The sequence below is a fragment of the Oreochromis niloticus genome, linkage group LG18 (genome assembly GCF_001858045.2).
Source record: "Oreochromis niloticus isolate F11D_XX linkage group LG18, O_niloticus_UMD_NMBU, whole genome shotgun sequence".
Classification (NCBI taxonomy): domain Eukaryota; kingdom Metazoa; phylum Chordata; class Actinopteri; order Cichliformes; family Cichlidae; genus Oreochromis; species Oreochromis niloticus.
The window spans coordinates 13,134,007-13,151,921 of NC_031982.2; the positions used below are offsets into that span (position 1 = coordinate 13,134,007).

Below are 17,915 nucleotides of genomic sequence, written 5' to 3' on the forward strand. Positions count from 1 at the left end.
GGCTCGAACCGGCAACCTTCTGATTACAAGGCGAACTGCCAACTCTTGAGCCACGATCGCCCTAAATAGCAATAATAGTAATAATTATTTGATGTTAAAAACGTTTATAAGAATCATTTCATATATTTTTCCATAGCATTACATTTGAATTTAACAGTTCAATCTTTCAAATAACGGACACATATTTGTGAAATCATGATACATTTGTGAATGTATTTTAACAATCTAAATATGCATATGTACAGACAGATACATTTAAAAAACAAGAAAATTATGTTTTATTACATTACAGTGATTTTATGTTAATTTACATTTGAAATGTGAAATCACAGTCTATTTATGTAAATTTAATGATATTCTAGGAGAACAGAACAAAACTGTAAAATTGCTTGACCTAGCACCAAAGCAGAAAGCGCGGGGGTTTGCCATTCTTATACTAGTAAAAGGAAAAAATGCTTATCAAAACTGATAGTTACTACATCTACCTAGAGAAAAAGGTTTTCATTTTCATTTCATGAATCATGTCCTCCTCTTACCATTTCTAAAATATCAGCAACAAGCTCTCCACATCTCCCCCATTTCTAACCCCATCTGTATTTTTCTTCTGTTTTTTTTTAGCCAGGGGCTTCGTGGATGTTCCTGTAACAGGAAGAGTTTAGCAGAGCAGATGATACAGAGTGCTGCTGAGGTCAACTGCTCACAGCACACACTCTTTCTGCTCTGCTTTATCTCTCTCTCTTTTTTTGTTTAGTTTGTTGTTGTTGTTGTTGTTGTTTTAGATACAAAAACAGTCTGACTTTAAGTACTTTTGTGCCTATGTGGGGTACTATGACCACATAATTAATAAAGTATTCTGATTCTGAGTCTTGAAATGTAAAATGATTATAACTACTATGGAAGCAGTTTTCAGGGACTTTAGTCTGAAAACTACAATAATAAAACCAGTACTTAATTTACATGAAAGATTATATAAAATGTTATATAAAACCCTGTATATATGTGTAGACTGTGCCCTTATGACTGCTGTTGTCCTCCTCCTCATGCTTCTCTTCCCCAACAGGCACATTGCTCATTATATAATTTGCTGTTTAAAGCAAATATACACTACTTGATGGGAAACACTGTTGAATCCTCAAGTGCAAAGGGCAACTTATCCAGTTGAGCTTTTTTCCTTTGTGAGCTTTTTCAATTCTGATCTCGTTATTCAAATAATGCATTGTATATGTATCCCATTTTAAACGTTTGTACTCTTCATGCATTTATTACTTCTACGCTGGACTGTTATAATTTATTATTATCGGGCTGGCATAAAAACTCCCCGAAAGGCCTTCACTTGATCCAAAATGCTGCAGTGAGAATACTGACAGGGACTAAAAAGAGAGACGGCATATATCTCCCACATTGGCTTCTCTTTATTGGCACCCTGTTAAATACAGAATCAAATTTAAAATCCTGCTCCTCACATATACAAGGTCTTGGATAATCAGGCCCCATCTTATCTTAAAGGCCTCATCGACCCATTAGAGCACATTACTCTCAGAATGCAGGCTTACTTGTGGTTCCTAGAGTATTTAAAAGTAGAATGGGAGGCAGAGCCTTCAGCTTTCAGGCCCCTCTTCTGAGGAATCCAGTTTGGATTCAAGAGAGAGACAGACTCTTTACTTTTAAGATTAGGCTTAAAACTTTCCTTTTTGATAAAGCATATAGTAAGAACTGGATCAGGTGACCCTGATTCCTCCCTTAGCTAAGCGGCATAGGTTTAGGATGCAGGGGTCTTCCCATGATACACTCAGCATTTCTTCTTCACTCACTATGTGTTTATACACCTCTTTGCATTTAATCATTAGTTATTATTCATCTCTGGCTCTCTTCATGTCTTTGTCCTGTCTCCCTCCCATCTCCCCAGACTGGACACGGTGGATGTCGGTCCCCCTGAGCCTGGCTCTGCCTGAGCTGTCTTCCTGTTAAAAGGGTGCATTTCCTTCCCAGTGTCACCAAGTGCTTGCTCATGCTGATGGTTGTCTGTTGGGGTTTCTCTGTATTATTGTAGCATCTTTACCTTATAATATAAAGTGCCAACCAGTGACTGTTGTTGTCATTTGTTGCTATATTAATAAAATTGAAATGATGCACTAAAATGAAATTAGCATATAGCAGAATTTTGTGAGTAAATTAGCTACATTTATGTAAACTAGACATAGAAGTGTCATAGAGTACTTTCAGTGGTTTCCTGATGAGTAAAGCAAGTGCTTGAAGATTTTTTTCAAACTATTATTTATATAAATAGCTTGTAGAAGATCACGTGATCCTTTCTTCCTGTTTCTCTCTCTGCTTTATTGTTTCTTGATCATTTCAGCTTGACGCACTTCTCACTTCCACCCAACCCTCTGTCCAGCAAACTGTGATGTTACTGAGTCTGCCAGCAGCTGTAAGATGATTTACTGTATCCCCCTCTCTTTCTCTCTGCTTAGCTCACTGACCCGCTCATAGAGTCAGAGCTTGGACCAAATGCTAATCCTGGTATTCAGATTTGAGCTGTGCTCTCTAGATGCTCCCCTTAGCAGAGAGACGAGGCTGAAGCAGCTGCGGCAGCATCAGAGGATAGGGAATTTGGGGGCAGAGGGGTGCACTGTTGTGCCTGTGTGTTTTGTATCTGCTTTTAATACACACACAGCTGTCCGTGCATAACACAAGAACACCTGCAAATGTTTAAGCAATACCCAGCTACACCTGTTACTGCGAATTAAAAAAGCTGAAATGTAGATTTTGCTTACTAGGAAGATCCCGGGAGAGACGTGAACGAAGACGGGGGTGCAGAGCAGTAAGGGAAACTGGAAGGAGATGGATGGGAAGGGGCGAGAATACCGGTAAGGAGCTAAATAAGCAAATTGCCCTCTGGAGGTAAACAGCTAGGGTGGGTAGTGCGGGTGATGCTGATATGATTAATTGAAGTAGGACAGCCAGGGACAAAGTAGAGGACCAGCACTGCAGAGGAAACAAGGTAGAGGACAGTCCTCGGCCATATAAGGCTGAAACTATATACTCACATAGCTTCACAACTTGGTGTAGTATCAGCCGGCAGCCACTACCAGTACATTGCTTGTTCATTGAATTACAATGAAACAGAAAGAGGGAGAGAGTGTGTGTGTGTGTGTGTGTGTGTGTGTGTGTGTGTGTGTGTGTCAACAGAGCGGAAGAGAGAGGACATTATGTCACGTCAAGGTAAAAGTGCGGACACGCAGTGCGGATGGCCTCTCCCGCATTTGTACCACCTGCATGTAGAGCTGGGGAGGCAAGATGAACAGTGTAGAGCACTGTGGTGAAATCTCACCTTGCATGTAATTTTAATCTTTCTATCTCACTGTGCCATGCATAATCACTGAGGAGACAGACAGCAGTGTGTTTGTGTGTGTGTGCATACATAGAAAGGAAAAGAAACAGACAGAGAGGGAATGGGTGGATGCTGCTCCCAGGCTGCCAGAGGAGTGTGTCCTTGGACTGCCCTCATCTCTGACGCACACACCCACCAACCCACCCACCCTTTCAGACACGCGCATCGAAACACGCGCGCACACTCCTAGCACCGGTTCATTTATTCTCTCTCTCTGTTTCCCTCAGACAAATACAAAACTAGGGCTTGCATGTGCATGCACACCTTCTTAGCTACCAGAGAAATATAACTTACTGCTGTGCAATGCTGTGTGCGTGTGTTCACTCGTATACACACACACACAGTGCGGAAAGCTCTCAGACTGAGCTCAGACACCTCATCAGGGATGCAGCAGAGCCCCTGTCTGCAGAAAGAGGGAGAGAGAGAGAGATCTCATCTGATGTGGGATAGAATGAGGTGGAAAGGTGGTTGTCTGATTAAGGTTGAGCATGTGTGTGTTCACATATGCGAGTGTGTGTGTGTCTGTGTGTTTGGGGTGGGGGGGTGGGGAGTAGTAACTAGTGTAACTCCAGCAGTTTGGTAAATGTTCATGCACACACACGGAACACCGACCAACAGAGACGGATGACAAATAAAAGTCCACACCCAGAGATAAGTATGCCAATGCGCTCATCTTTTTATTGCACAACAATGTATTGTCTGTTTACGAATGCTTAAACAACATTGCCACTGACTGACAGACCAGCTTATTGAGAGAGACCAGGGTGTGGCTCTGTGTTCTCGGCCAGCAGAGGTGGTGGACAAGACAGCCTTTTTAGAAACAGGTTCAAATCAGCCCCATGCCCTCGCCACCAGCATCTCGGTCCGCAAGGACTGGACGCAGGCAAATATTACAAGCATGCCAGGTATCCATCTAAATCCTTTGACACTGATTTGGTAGCGCTGCAGCTTGGGCTGGGAGCTGAGTTGTCCTGGATTGTAGACATCAACTTAGACAGAGCTGGAGTTTCAAAATACTTAAACCGTTCTGTTAAGAGCAGAAGCAGAGCACAGCCTGAGATGGTTGCAGACTGGCCTCCAGAGAGAGAGAGAGAACACATGCTGTGTCAGATATCTGTGCTGTCGTCTACATGGTGCTGGTAAAGTGTGTCTGGATGCCCACACTGAGCTATTCGTGCAGGCTGTGGAATGCTACTAAGTCTAGGGATGTGCTAGAGTGATTTCTTGGAGCATTACAGTGGTTTCTTTCATTTTTTTTCTTTTTTTTTTCCTCTTCTGTAGAACAAATGTAGTTGTGACCATTTAACACACATCTCTCTCGGCTTCATGTGGGTTTTTAAAAACCCCTAAATGGCATCATATTCTCAAGTGGGACCAACATTATAGAAGGAAAGGCACAGGAACACACACACGCACACACAAACTCAAGCACACAGAGTCCTGAAGCAGAGAGAAGGCTTAGGTAAGCTAAGCAGGCTACAGTAGCTACGACACAAAAGTTTAACTGTTAGACTAAATAAAATCATTGTACAGTAGTTTGGTACACAACAATGTCTAGATTCGAAGGTCCCACTAAGAATTGTACACAGAACTCTGCTTAGATAAGAAAAATACAAACATGCACTCTGCTATTATCTGCCAAGGTATGGTAGGTCAAGCTCATGACTGCTCATGAGTCGAATTCAGCCTAAGAGAGAGCTTTTCTTAAATGGCAAAGACTTGATCAGTGTGCAACCAGCATCAGAGTGTAAATAGCTGTGCGACAATATGTTTTAAGAACGTTGTTTCCAGCACGTGCACAGCCAACTTCTGTTACTGTAGTGATATTGTGCAAGCATCTCCACAGTTTGTTTATTACTTTCTGTCGTTTTTGGCTCTTTGCAGCGAGCGGATCATCTAAGCTAACGTCTAGACTGCCGATATCCACCAGAAGCCTGTCAGAGCTCACCCTCTCACTGTAAAAAAAATGTATCTTATACAGCAGGCTGTGGTAAAAACACAACAATGTGCCCCACATCTCTGTGTATACCATATGTACAGAACATGAGAGTACAGAGTACAGCGCGCATGGTGTTGGAAGGCTCAAACCAACAAAAATGTGCAATTTTGTGTTTCCCGTATCTGGGAAAATTGTATATACTGACATTGTCATCGTAATTCAGCAATACTAGTCTTCTTCTACTGTTTTTTTTGTTTGTTTGTTTTTTACATATATTGCAAGTTGAAAATAAGAACACAGATTTGCATTTTTACAGGCACATACAAACCACAAAAATAGACTATGTGGAAACTAGATGTACTAGGCACAAGGTATATACAGTCCGTGTGCATGGGGCACATTGTAAAAACAAACTGCAAAACAACAACCGAACAAAACAGACCGATAACTCAAAGACAGTTTTACAAACAAAAACAATACCCTGATTTGCTAACATGTCAACACCAAGGCATTCAGTACCCTTAACAACTGGTACAGCAAGAATGAGAGGTTTGAAACTTAGAGATTCTCAATAATTGTCAGTCAGTGTCAAACATGTATGAGGGCTTTCAATCCCACTAAATAGCAAGGTCCAGAAGAAGAACCATTAAACAATCACACTTTGAACCCCCCGTCATCAGGCAAATACAGTGCTACATCACACACACATACACTCACACACACACACAACATGTTGACGGTGGCTTTAAGCCAGCAGACTGAACACTAAACAGATAACTGAGAGAAGTATGTGCTTGGCCAGGGCTGTATCGGCCTCATGGCCGAGGGTTCAAACAGAGCGGTACTGATCAAAGTGTCTGGGATGCCATCCTTTGAGTGGGAGTGAGTTACACACATATCCTACTGGTTGGATGCAATGAAACAGAGACGGCGCCTGATATTGCCTGAAACATTAGCTCTTTAACTCTCCTTCCATCTTGCTCTCACTGACTGTGGTCTCATTCAAATAATATCAGCACAGTCCTGATAGCAGCTTAATAGGGCAAACTCTGGTATTAGCACAAAGGATTGGGGAAGAGGACCAATTGATTGCACTGGAACAGTACTGAAGCGCACAACAGCCATTGACTCAAATGGACTTCATTCACAATCATATTGGCATTTTGGCATGTACCTTTCCCATAGGAAAAAAAAAGCAATACAAAAAGAGTGTTGCTGATGAAGGAGGGTCACAGCTTTGTAACCAAGGTATGACAAACAACGAGGTTTAGTGCATGTTATCGATTAAACAGATAAGAGAACATGTGGCTGCTCGACAGTAACAATGAGCCAGGTTTTACAAGCCATATAATGAAGCCCTTGGATAAAAACAATCACCTACGCCTTGTTTCAAACAGCTCGCAGGATAAGTGATCACAACCAAACGGGCAGAGTGTTACGCTAATAACAATCTCAGGGTTACGACTTCAGTAGATCCTCCATATTTATCTGAGCCAATCAGATTTCAAGGGGAACCTTTCAGCACGGTTAAATCAACAAGTGGATGATGGGAGGATAGACAAGTCTACATAAATCAATGGAAAGCCACGCTGCGGCAATCAATACATCTCTCTGGAAAGGTAGCAAACCTGAGTGAAATGTCCATCGCATCGATTTTACAATTAGACTCTGTCGATGTTCAGAGCTGAAAAAGGTGGACATGGTGTTTGTTTAACACAATGAATCAGCTGCCTATTTTCTAACCCAATTGGATTCACTTTCCTTCCTTACAGTTTAACCAGATAATGGGTCCGAGAGAAGTACTGCAACCATTTTAAGAGAATAGAGCATCGATTTTTCATTTTGATTACAAGGTCGTAGTGCAACACAAGGTGCTTAATTGGACGTCCTCAGTGCTCACTTTGGACCAAGGGTATCAAAGTTGTTACGACTCACTCTTGTTCACGCCCACTTCAGTAAATAAACTAATAGAAAGGAGAAGAAGAAGAAGAGAGATCCTCTTGTGGTAGATCTGGTACAGGTTAAATATAGCAATGTTCAACCCAGAGAAGCATCATCAAACCATAAAAAAAAAGATCACACGGACACTCAGCAACACATACAGCAATGCCCACAACCCCCCCTTGCATCATAAAAGCCTCTTTAAATCACTGTCCCTTTATTTACATGGCAGTTTATATCTGATTAGCTGTCTTCCTTCTCGTATGGCATACATTCAGCAAGAGAAGTATTTCAGGTTCAACAGGATCAGAGTATTTAGAGTAAATATAACCAGCTATCCAAGCCTCAACCCTAAATGTTGAGACATTCATGGGAGTTTTGGGTGAAATGGGACACATAAAGACTTTGATATAGAGCAAGTACGCTTTTTTCCTCTTTTTTTTTCTTGTTTTTTTCTTTACATCTGAGGCATTTTATGCCCCCATATTGCCTACCCTCAACCCCCATTCATCTCACAATTGAACATCAGAGAGAGTTAGTTTAGCTAAACTGATTTTTTCTTCTTCTTTTTAAGGTTCTGACCCGCTGAACTCAAAGCGTGGATTCTTCCTGTGACGTGAAACCAGAATTAAACAGTTTGTTCCTCTCAAGTGTTAACAAAACAAAACAAAATAAGAGTTACACTACAAGTCCTTTCATTCTCTCAAGCATTTTTGGTTAAGGTAACAACATGGTCACTGGATTACAATACCTCAAGTGAAGCCACAATAGCTGCTGGATTCTTTAAGATTTCACATTAAAAACAAAACAATATGAAAAAGAAAGAAGTTCACTTTCCTGTACAGCATATGTATAGATATTTATATTCATATATATTTATATATATAGGCGGGGTAGAGTATTGCAGAATTATATTGCATGTGTTAATCAATAAACCTAGACAGAAACAAGCAAGTATACAGTATGGGTTGTTCACAAATGTTTCCTTCGAGTAAAGCTCAGATATTTTAACCACCTTTGCCTTCAGGGTTACAATCAGCCACCCACCAAACAGCCGACCGGCTTCAGAGGTGTTTCACGAAAGCAGGTCAGCACCACCATCGGCATGTCAAACCAACCGTGCAGTGTAGAGTGTGAGTCCATTCTCTGAAAGTGGAACCAAAACATATCAACAAACTCACGCACACACACTTACACCCACATGTATACATACACACAAACCAAATATATGGCTTCTAATGTTGAATCAAGGCAGTTAAATAAATGGCATTTTCTTCGATGTTTCTTTTTTTTTCTTTTTTCTTTTTTCTTTTTTTAGTTGATACAGACACAACCAGACTTGGTGTTCAAGCTCAACTTTGGTTTGGGTAGATACGATGAATATAATATCCTTCCGTACTTTTTTCATCAACTATTTACACATCGATGTAAGATCGACCAGCGGTCTAAAACACTATTTCCATTACTATTTGAAACAATATGAAGAGCAATGTGTTCTTTTGCTACGACAGCTTATACAGAAAAGTTACACTCAAAACACTTTTGGACGTTTAAAATGTCATTGTCATTTGACCTCAAGTCCCTGATTTTCAGTTTAAGTCCAGCTCCTGCTAGATTGCATTGCATGGATTCTACACAGTATGCAATAGTTACATCAATCATACTTTTCTTCATATCTTTACAGAAAAGACAGCGATATACAGTAGGTGTTTGGAAGCAGAGTGAAAGGGGTGATACTAAGACTAAAGGTGCTGGCACAGTAGACTAGACCAGTTCAACCTTAAGTTATACTAGCTTAATTGTATAGACTCCTCCTAGCCAAAGTGTCTCAAGACTTTGAGTAGCTCTTTTCCTTCTGCTGGCACCAGCACACAGTGCATCCAGGTCCAATAACTGGTGGCGCTGGCGGTAGCTGATTGGTCATTCAGCAAGCTGACAGATCAGCTGGACTGACCTAAACCGAATAGATTCTCCTACAAAAAAGGCCTCTTTCTCGAACTCTACCAGGGTCACAAGTTGGAAGACAGCCGGGATCTGGCAGAGTCTAGCTCTGGAAGGCTGACAATTGAATCTTTCTTGGGAGCTCCAGAGTCTGGAGGTCCTGATCCAGCAGCTGCTGCTACTGCCCCCATTCCAGCAGGTCCAGTGGGAGGAGGTGTGGAGGCAAATGCCACCCTCTGTTGGGCTCCCGAGGATCTCCCCACCCCTGAGGGCCCTGGCATGCTGGAGTGAGGGGGCTGCGGAGGTCCAATGGAGGTGTTGGAGGTGCGAGTGGAGGGCGGGGGGCTAGGGGCTGCAGAGGCAGCTTGCGGTGTTCCTTCCTGGGGGAGTGAAGGCTGGGAGGCCGACAGGGCACGGGTGTCCTGACTCAAGCTCCCCATATGCAGGGAGTGGGTGCTCTTGTGTGAGGCAGGCCTCTGCTGGGTCTGTGTGGGGCTTGGTGCATGATGCTGTACTAGGGACAGCTGGGACCCAGAGGGTCCCACGCTTGCCATGTGCTGGAAAGTCCGTCCTGAAGCTGCAAGCGGGCTTTGGACCGGGGGACTCGAAATTGCAGATCCAAATGCCCCTCCAAGCGTCAGAGGGGGCTGAGACTGCAGAGGAGACATGGAGACTGGACTGGAGAGGTTCTGCATCACCTGAAACCTTCGCACCATGCGGGGAGACTGCAGAGTCCCTGGACCCACCAAAGGACTTGCCATCTGAGGGCAGAAGCTCATGGCCACAGCTTGCTGGAGGGTGGCAATAGCAGAGCCTGTCTGCTGCTGACCCGGAGGGGCAAAGATGCCACCAAGCGAAGGGGTCATAGACATGGCCCGTGGCCGCTGCAGGTCTACTAGTTTTACCATCTCACGGTCATACTTGACGATCTCCTGAATCATCTCATTCTCCCGGTTGTTGAAGACACCAGAGTTGAGATCATGCTGCACCTTGTGCATCAGGATGGAGTTCTTTTTACCTGCAGAGGGAAATAAAAGCACAGGCTAATTACTAAAGATAAAAAAGGCAGAAGCAGTAAAGTGAGAGGAAAAGACAAGGAGTACATAAAGGTGAATAATGCATAAATACATGGAAACAGGAGGACGTATAACGAGAGAACAACGCGATTTAGATATAGCATGCGATGCCCTTCAACTCAGGTACATCCTCTAGCAGAACAAGCCCTCAGGAAATATACGTGTCACCCTGTACTTTTATCTATTGTTACAGTATCCTATGTCATTCTGAGCAAAGAGCACAGCTCATTGTACTGCTTCTTTTAATATTCAGGAAACATTTTCTTTTGTGTTTTTTGTTCACGGCTTCATTTTCTTTCATTAAAAAGAAAAGACAGCAGAAACACTTAGCAGCTGATGTTTTAGAGATTTACATAATTTCATGCCCAATATATTATATGATAATACATTATGATACATATGAAAATGATCTAAATCATTTTTTACCTATGCGGTCTAGACGATCAATGGCAACAGTCTCAAAGGCTCTTCTCATCATGGGGTATTCTTCCAGCACTTCATTGAAGTGGTCAACAGACAGAGAGTAAAGTCGACAGTAAGTCTCCGCTCGCACGCTGGCTGTTCGCCGACCCCTCGTCAATAAGCAGATCTCTGAAACGGGGAAACAGAAAATGCCATCGCTTACAAAAGGGTTAAAAAAACAATGGCACCAACAGAAAAAAAAATATCTTACCTCCAAAATAAGAGCCATCGGAGAGTTTCATTGCAAGCGTTCCCTTGGTGATGACGCTGCAGACTCCATGCTGGATAAAATACATTTTCTTGCCAATAGTGCCCTCCCGGATGATGTAATCTTGTGGCTGGAATACCTCAAAACGTAGCTTAGTCAACATGGCGGTCACAAAGTTTGGCTCTGCGTTGGCAAACAGCGGCATCGACGCCACCAGCTTGCGACAGTTGAAGTTCACAATTTCCTAAGACAAGACACAAAGAAGAACAGTAAAAATGTGCACAGTAACGACTTTTTAATATAATATATATTTCATATAAAATGGGAATAATGTGCATTATTGTCTCACTTCTCTCAGGGGCTCACTGAGTTCTCCCAGGATGCTCTCCTCATCAAACATCTTGCCCTGGTATCTGTGCTCGTAGTAATCGTGGATTTTCTGTCGGAAGTCAGCAGGCAGCTTGTGGAAGGACATGTACTGCTCCACTTGTTTGTACTAAGAGAGAGTGGGATGAAGAGAGATGATTTTTACTTCCTGTTAATGCAAACAAGAACAACAGAAAGAAAAAGGTTTTATTGACCTTGAGGCGAGCGATTGCATTTAAAAACCACAACAGTAATGGGGCTGGCAAATTAGTTTTAGTAAGTATGCATCGTATTGCTTTTCTAGTGTGACACTGTTCAATTGTTTAACTATTATTATACATGTTTCTTAATGCCAAAAATACAGAAAGCAGCAATTAATTGAGCCATTAAAAATGTATTTACATCGATTTCTCATCACAGACCTGTTCAAACACTGAAAAACATCAGCACAACATGTTTTTTTCAGTTCAGATTCAGTAAATCACAAATATATCAACCTGCTTCTCTAAATGCCCACTGAAACACCAGCAGTGTGTATCAACCTGCCACTGATAATAGCCCCCAAAATGCACATTCACACCTGTTTGAGTAACAAGCTAAAAACTGCAAAAACTTGTTTTTGGACTTTATTATTTACTACTTCCAGTTAGGCAGGTACACAAAGACCACATTTCGGTTGAGATCTGAGTTTGTCACCAGGCAACTGCTTGAGACTTGAGGCATTTAGTGGCCAGAGAGGGCTGACAAACTTTACGTCCTTAAAGAACTGCACAATAATTTGCAGTTATACCTCAGTACGAAAGCTCCCGACAGGTGATCCGCTCAAAACGATCTGCAAAACAGCTGTTTCTGTCCAGTGTGTGCATTTCATTTTATATTTGTTGTATTTTCTTGTGGCCTTCTAGTTTACTAGAGCAATAGCATGAACTGATCATTTTCATTTCTATTACTTCATTACTTTCTCAGTCTCTGGATGAATTTCTGCCCACTTCAGCTCAGTGAGGTTTGTGGGCACAGCCCTCTTAAGGATAATAAAAGCACAGGTCATCACCTCTCCACCACCGTGCTTGACTGTTGGTATGAGGTATTTGTGCTGATTTGCTGTGTTTGGTTTTGTCCGAATGCTGCTGTGCATTAGGGACAAGCATCCCTACTTGTGGTTTGTTCAGATTTGGAAAACTAAGCTGTTCTTTTAAGACAGGATTGGCTTTCTCCTCGTGACCCTTCTAAACAGGCCATACTCTTTCAGTCTTCTTCTAATTGTGCTGTCACAAACATGCTGACTGAGGCCTGTAGAGTCTGAGATGTAGCTCTTGAGTATTTTGCGGTTTCTTTGAACATTGCACGGTCTGACCTTGGGGTGAAACTGTTCTGATGTCCTGGCAAGATTATGTCATTGTGTTAACACACACCTGAATGCTCCAGACCAGCAAATAGTTCCTCTGCTTTCATACAGGCACTCAGACTTGCTAATGATCAATTAATCAAGTGAATTTGATTAGCAGCATCTGGCGGCTACTTACCCTCCTAATTGCAAAGAATCAGTAACCTGTCCTTAGTGTGAAAACTTGTTCACAACTGCATTTCATTCATAAATAAATACATGTAGGAGGAAGGAACTAGCTCAGGGCTCTAGTACAAGACAGAGTTAGAAACTGCTAAATGTTTCTAGTGAACAGGATTTTGATGATAATAAAAACCTAGAATACAACCACACTCAAAGTTTAAAACAAACTAAGACAAAGGGCAAAATAAGCAAACATCATGCTATGATTAGGCAATGTCACCTATGAATTTTAGAAAAGGCCAAAATTGACCTGTAGTATTTTACTGCCCCACTCTCATTTAGCATTTATAGAATATTTCTCATGCCTCTTCTTACAAATAATTTTTATCTGTTTCAGAATCTCTTAAGCTTCTTAAGAGTCCTCCATGCTCCTACTAGTGTTTCACCCCACTTCTCCCTCTTATGGGCTACAATGCTTTGCTGAATATTTATCCTTTCTGGGAATTTTGCCTTAACTTTAAATGGAAATTCTTAAAAACTCTTTTAATTCTAATAATTTTTCAAGAACTTCTCAATAGAAGCATCACTTTGTGCTAGAAAGGTTTATAAATCTCTGCACATCAGTGTCTGTGCAAAAGTCTCTCAAGAGTGGTCAAACATATACAAACCACGCAGCTGAAATGAACACACCAAGCAGTTAATCAATGCCAAATCAATAAAAAGTGAAAGGTTCCCTTCAACATAGCAGCAAGACAAACAAGCAGCTTCTGTTGTTTAGATATGCTAATTTCAGTCCTTCCAAAGTGATCACAGAGAAACTAGAAACAACGTGGCTGGGCTGCAGAGAGAGGAGTGATAGATGTGGCAGTAAACAGAGCAGACAGTGAACTGTTGGGAGAAAAAGATTTCTCCTTGTACTCTGCTGTCAGCCTCTGTGCACTTCAACCCAGCTCAATTGGAAAGCTTAAGACCACAACTCAACTCAGCCTATAAAGCTGTCCAAACCACAATTTTGAGAGGTCAGCACGCTGGCAGCTGCTGTGTACTCACAACGTTCAGGGGCTGAGGAAGTCATCATCCATACCACCCCAATCCCAGCACTCCTTAAACTCTGCTGTGGATGCTGTGGATGAAAGCCACAGTCTGTCAGTATCAAGTAACGTCCCCTGAAAAGGTTTGCTCGCAAGACCACCCCCCCAAAAAAACCCCGAAAGGCTCGTGGTTAACTTCTTCCACAGACAACAGTATGTCAGATGTTGTGTGTCCTGCCAGAGGCCCCGAGCAAAACAATGAGTGCCACCTGCTCAAACACTGTTGCAAGCTCTGAATCCTCCAGTGCAGCGTATAAACTCCTTAACTGAAAATTGTTTGCTGTCAGGAACAGACGGCCTGGCTCTCTGTTTGCAGAAGAAAATTACAGTTAGCAAACAATGATTTTAAGATGTACACAACTGAATGCATGTGTACTGTACTAGAAGAATTATTGTCTCAGATCCAAGCTGCACAATGGAACGAAAGCTTCCCTTTTTTCATTTCCAGGCTTTATGACAGCAGTACTATAACTGTGAACATCCTGGTCACACTAATACGCTAATAAGAGACGAACGACAAACAAGAAACCAAACAGACCCCACCCGATGAGTACCATTTCACTCTACTAGGGTCACATTGCTTAAACACAGAGCTTTATTTCTGTTAAGACTTGTTTTGAATTATCTCCCTTGCTATTGGCTGAATATTTTACATTATTCATGTAATGTGAATGAAACTCTCAGGGGGAAAACAGCGGACAGCAGGGGACGATCTCAGAGCTAATAAACTGAGCAGATATGCCCGTATTATTAAAACTGAATAATAAATAATGATGTGCATACACTGACACCACAGTGCAGAAGTAAATGCAACATTTTTGCTTTTTTCCCTTTTCTGGGATATTTTCTCCTCTTACACAGTCACACTGACACACTCCTTATCTATTCAACTGCTCATTAAAGCAAATATCTCATAAGCCAGTCACATGGCAGCAACTCAGCAGAGACATGGTCAAGATGACCTTGACCGAGCATCAAATCAGAGCATCAGATTAAGGTATGAAACTGTTTTAACTCACTTGAACGTGATATGGTTGTTGGTGCCAGATGGGCTGCTCAGAGTATGTAAGAGACTGTGTGATGCCATCATGTCAATATGGACCAAAACCTTTAAGGAATTTTCAGCACATTATTGAAGAAATATGCAAAAGGAGCTACATTAGCTACTGCTAATGTAGTTCTCAGTGAGAGTATAGTGATGCAACATTCAGGATTATATCAAAAGTGTGAGCAGTCAGTGAAGTGAGCATACAATACTGTGAAAAAAGTCTCAAGCAACCCCTCATTTACAGCAATTTATTGAAACATGTTATTCTTAAACACAGCCTTAACTGTCTCTGGCTTTTTTCTTGTAATTTCTTTAAGTGTTCTTCAGGAATAGTTCTCCAGGCTCTGGGGAGGTCAATCCATGAATGATATTGTTTCGTTGTGTGTTTTTCTACCTGGGTATGGTTTTAAAGCACTGGCAGTGTGTCCAGGATCATCACCATACTAGAAAATGAAGCCACTGTCAGTCTGATGGTACTTTTCCATGTTCATAATTCCATCATTCTTTAGAGGATCCCTGAAATCACCGGCTGAAATGCAAATCATGGCAGGGCCTCCGCAGTGCTTTACAGATGGCTATAGACACTCGCTGTTGAATCTCTGTCCTGACCTCTTCTGTGGATATTAGAACTTCATATATTAGAACTAGAGAAACGGGATTTAATTTGACTCTTTGCTACATTGTCTGTTATCTGTAGACACAACAGTGGTTCGTCCCTTGTGTCAGGTGCCTTTTTTTATGTTTGAACAATTCACTGGTCAGTGTTAAAGACAAATATAAGAAATATCAAAATAAATTAACATCTATTATGCTATATGAAAAGAAAAGATATTATGAACAGGTGCTTCAAAAACATAAAAATAATATTAAGGCTACCTGGAGTGTATTAAATAGGATCATAAAAAATCCAAATAATATATGTTCTCCAACACGTATTGTAAAAAGAGGTAATGTAGTGATTGAGAAAATTTAGAGCATAGTTAATGAATTTAATGATTACTTTGTTAATGTAGGTCCCAACTTGGCAAAAGAGATTTCTGTACCGGGAGGAAATGATGATAAAGTAGATTCTACTTCTTGTAAATGTAACTCAGTGTTTCTTGGTGGAGTCTGTGAGAGTGACATTGTAGAAGTGGTGAGTAAATTCAAGAGTAAAAAAATCCATGGATTGTGACGACCTTGACATGTCGCTAATTAAAGAAGTTCTTCATAGTGTCCTTCAGCCGTTAACATATATTTGTAACAAATCATTTCAAAGTGGAATTTTTCCAGATGAAATGAAAATTGCCAAAGTGATCCCATTATATAAAACTGGTGATAAACAGATTGTGTCAAACTATAGACCGGTATCTTTACTGCCTCAGTTTTCGAAGATTCTTGAAAAACTATTTGCAAACAAACTAGATTCTTTTATTGATAAATATGATTTATTGAATGATCATCAGTATGGGTTCAGAAGAAATCGTTCAACATCTCTAGCTGTGATGGAATTTATTGAAAATATTGCAACGGCTGTGGATGAAAAACAGTTTGGAATAGGTGTGTTCATTGATTTACGTAAAGCCTTTGATACGATAGATCATTCTTTACTTTTACAGAAGTGTGAAAGCTATGGTTTAAGAGGTGTTGTACAATTTTGGTTAAATAGTTACTTGAATAATAGGTTCTAATATGTGAGTATTAATAACATGAAATCTAAACTTAGAAAAGTAACTTGTGGAGTTCCGCAAGGATCTGTTTTGGGACCTAAGTTATTTTTACTTTATATAAATGATATTTGTACAGCCAGTGATACTTTAAAATATGTGATGTTTGCTGATGATACAAACTTATTTTGCTCTGGAAAGGACATAAAGAAATTACTGAAAACAGTGGAAACAGAACTCGTGAAGTTAAATAGATGGTTTGTATTTAATAAACTACCAGTGAATGAAAGTAAAACAAAATTTATGTTATTTGGAGGTAGTAAAAGTAATATTAAAGTAAAATTGAATTTAAATAATGTTGAAATTGAAAGAGTATATGAGACAAAATTTTTAGGAGTAATTATTGATGATAAACTTTGTTGGAAGCCCCACATAGAACATGTGAAATGGAAATTATCCAAGTTTATTTCTATTCTTTATAAAACAAGAGATTCTTTGAATAAGAACTACCTTTATTTATTGTATACTTCCCTTTGTTTGCCTTATATGACCTATTGTGCGGAAATTTGGGGGAACACAGTACTAGTACTCAATCAAAGTACTACATAAAAGTACTTTGATTGAGTACTTTTATGTAGAATGATAATCTGTTGTTGTTGTTGTTGTTGACTGAAATAAATTTCATTTCATTTCAAATAGCTTAAAGAAAAAAAGATTGTTTTTAAAAGGTACGAGAACTGGACTGAAAAAGCAGACAATGTCCAAAGATGGCCAATGACCAGTGTCCTTCAGAAATCCTGGAAAGCTATTGCTCAAAAATTACAGGAACGCCTGGCTCCTTGGGAGCAAAATATTAAGAAATAGGTGGCGCCTCAAGACTTTTGCACAGTATTGTAAACCTTGTCCAGATGAGACGGAGCCATGGGCTTGAATCTACTGAAAACAGTTTTGGTCTTTGGGTATGCTTTGCCAGCAAAACAGCCGTAAACTCCTCTATTTCCCTGTGCACTCTGGAGAAGAAGAATGTGTAAATATTTTAAGATTGGCCTCTTTGATGAGTAACTCGTGACAAAAAACACAAAAGTCTAAAAATGGAATACAAAATTTGACTGTAAGATTTTTCAGTACCTGCTATATTTCAAATGCACGGAGGCAAAACAATGAAACTGTGTTCTGTGTAAGTTTAATATCACCCCTCCAGATTCAAACTACACGCCTATTGTTCCTGCAGAGGGGAAATGGGAATGCAGTGAATACAGATTGTTCTGTAGTGAAAATGTACTGTCACCGTGCCCAGAA

At 40.7% G+C, this 17,915-nt stretch overlaps 1 protein-coding gene across 1 annotated transcript in view; it reads right to left on the minus strand.

Moving 5' to 3' along the window:
- Positions 1-4,043: 4,043 nt before the first annotated feature.
- LOC100706079 (potassium/sodium hyperpolarization-activated cyclic nucleotide-gated channel 2) overlaps positions 4,044-17,915 on the minus strand; it is a 36,327-nt gene continuing 22,455 nt past the window's right edge. The window contains exons 5-8 of the mRNA XM_003437967.5: positions 11,308-11,454; positions 10,962-11,202; positions 10,715-10,879; positions 4,044-10,230 (exon numbers count right to left, since the gene is read on the minus strand). Of these exons, the coding sequence (XP_003438015.3) occupies positions 9,281-10,230; positions 10,715-10,879; positions 10,962-11,202; positions 11,308-11,454 (1,503 nt within the window). The 3' untranslated portion in view covers positions 4,044-9,280. The remainder of the gene's footprint in view (positions 10,231-10,714; positions 10,880-10,961; positions 11,203-11,307; positions 11,455-17,915) is intronic.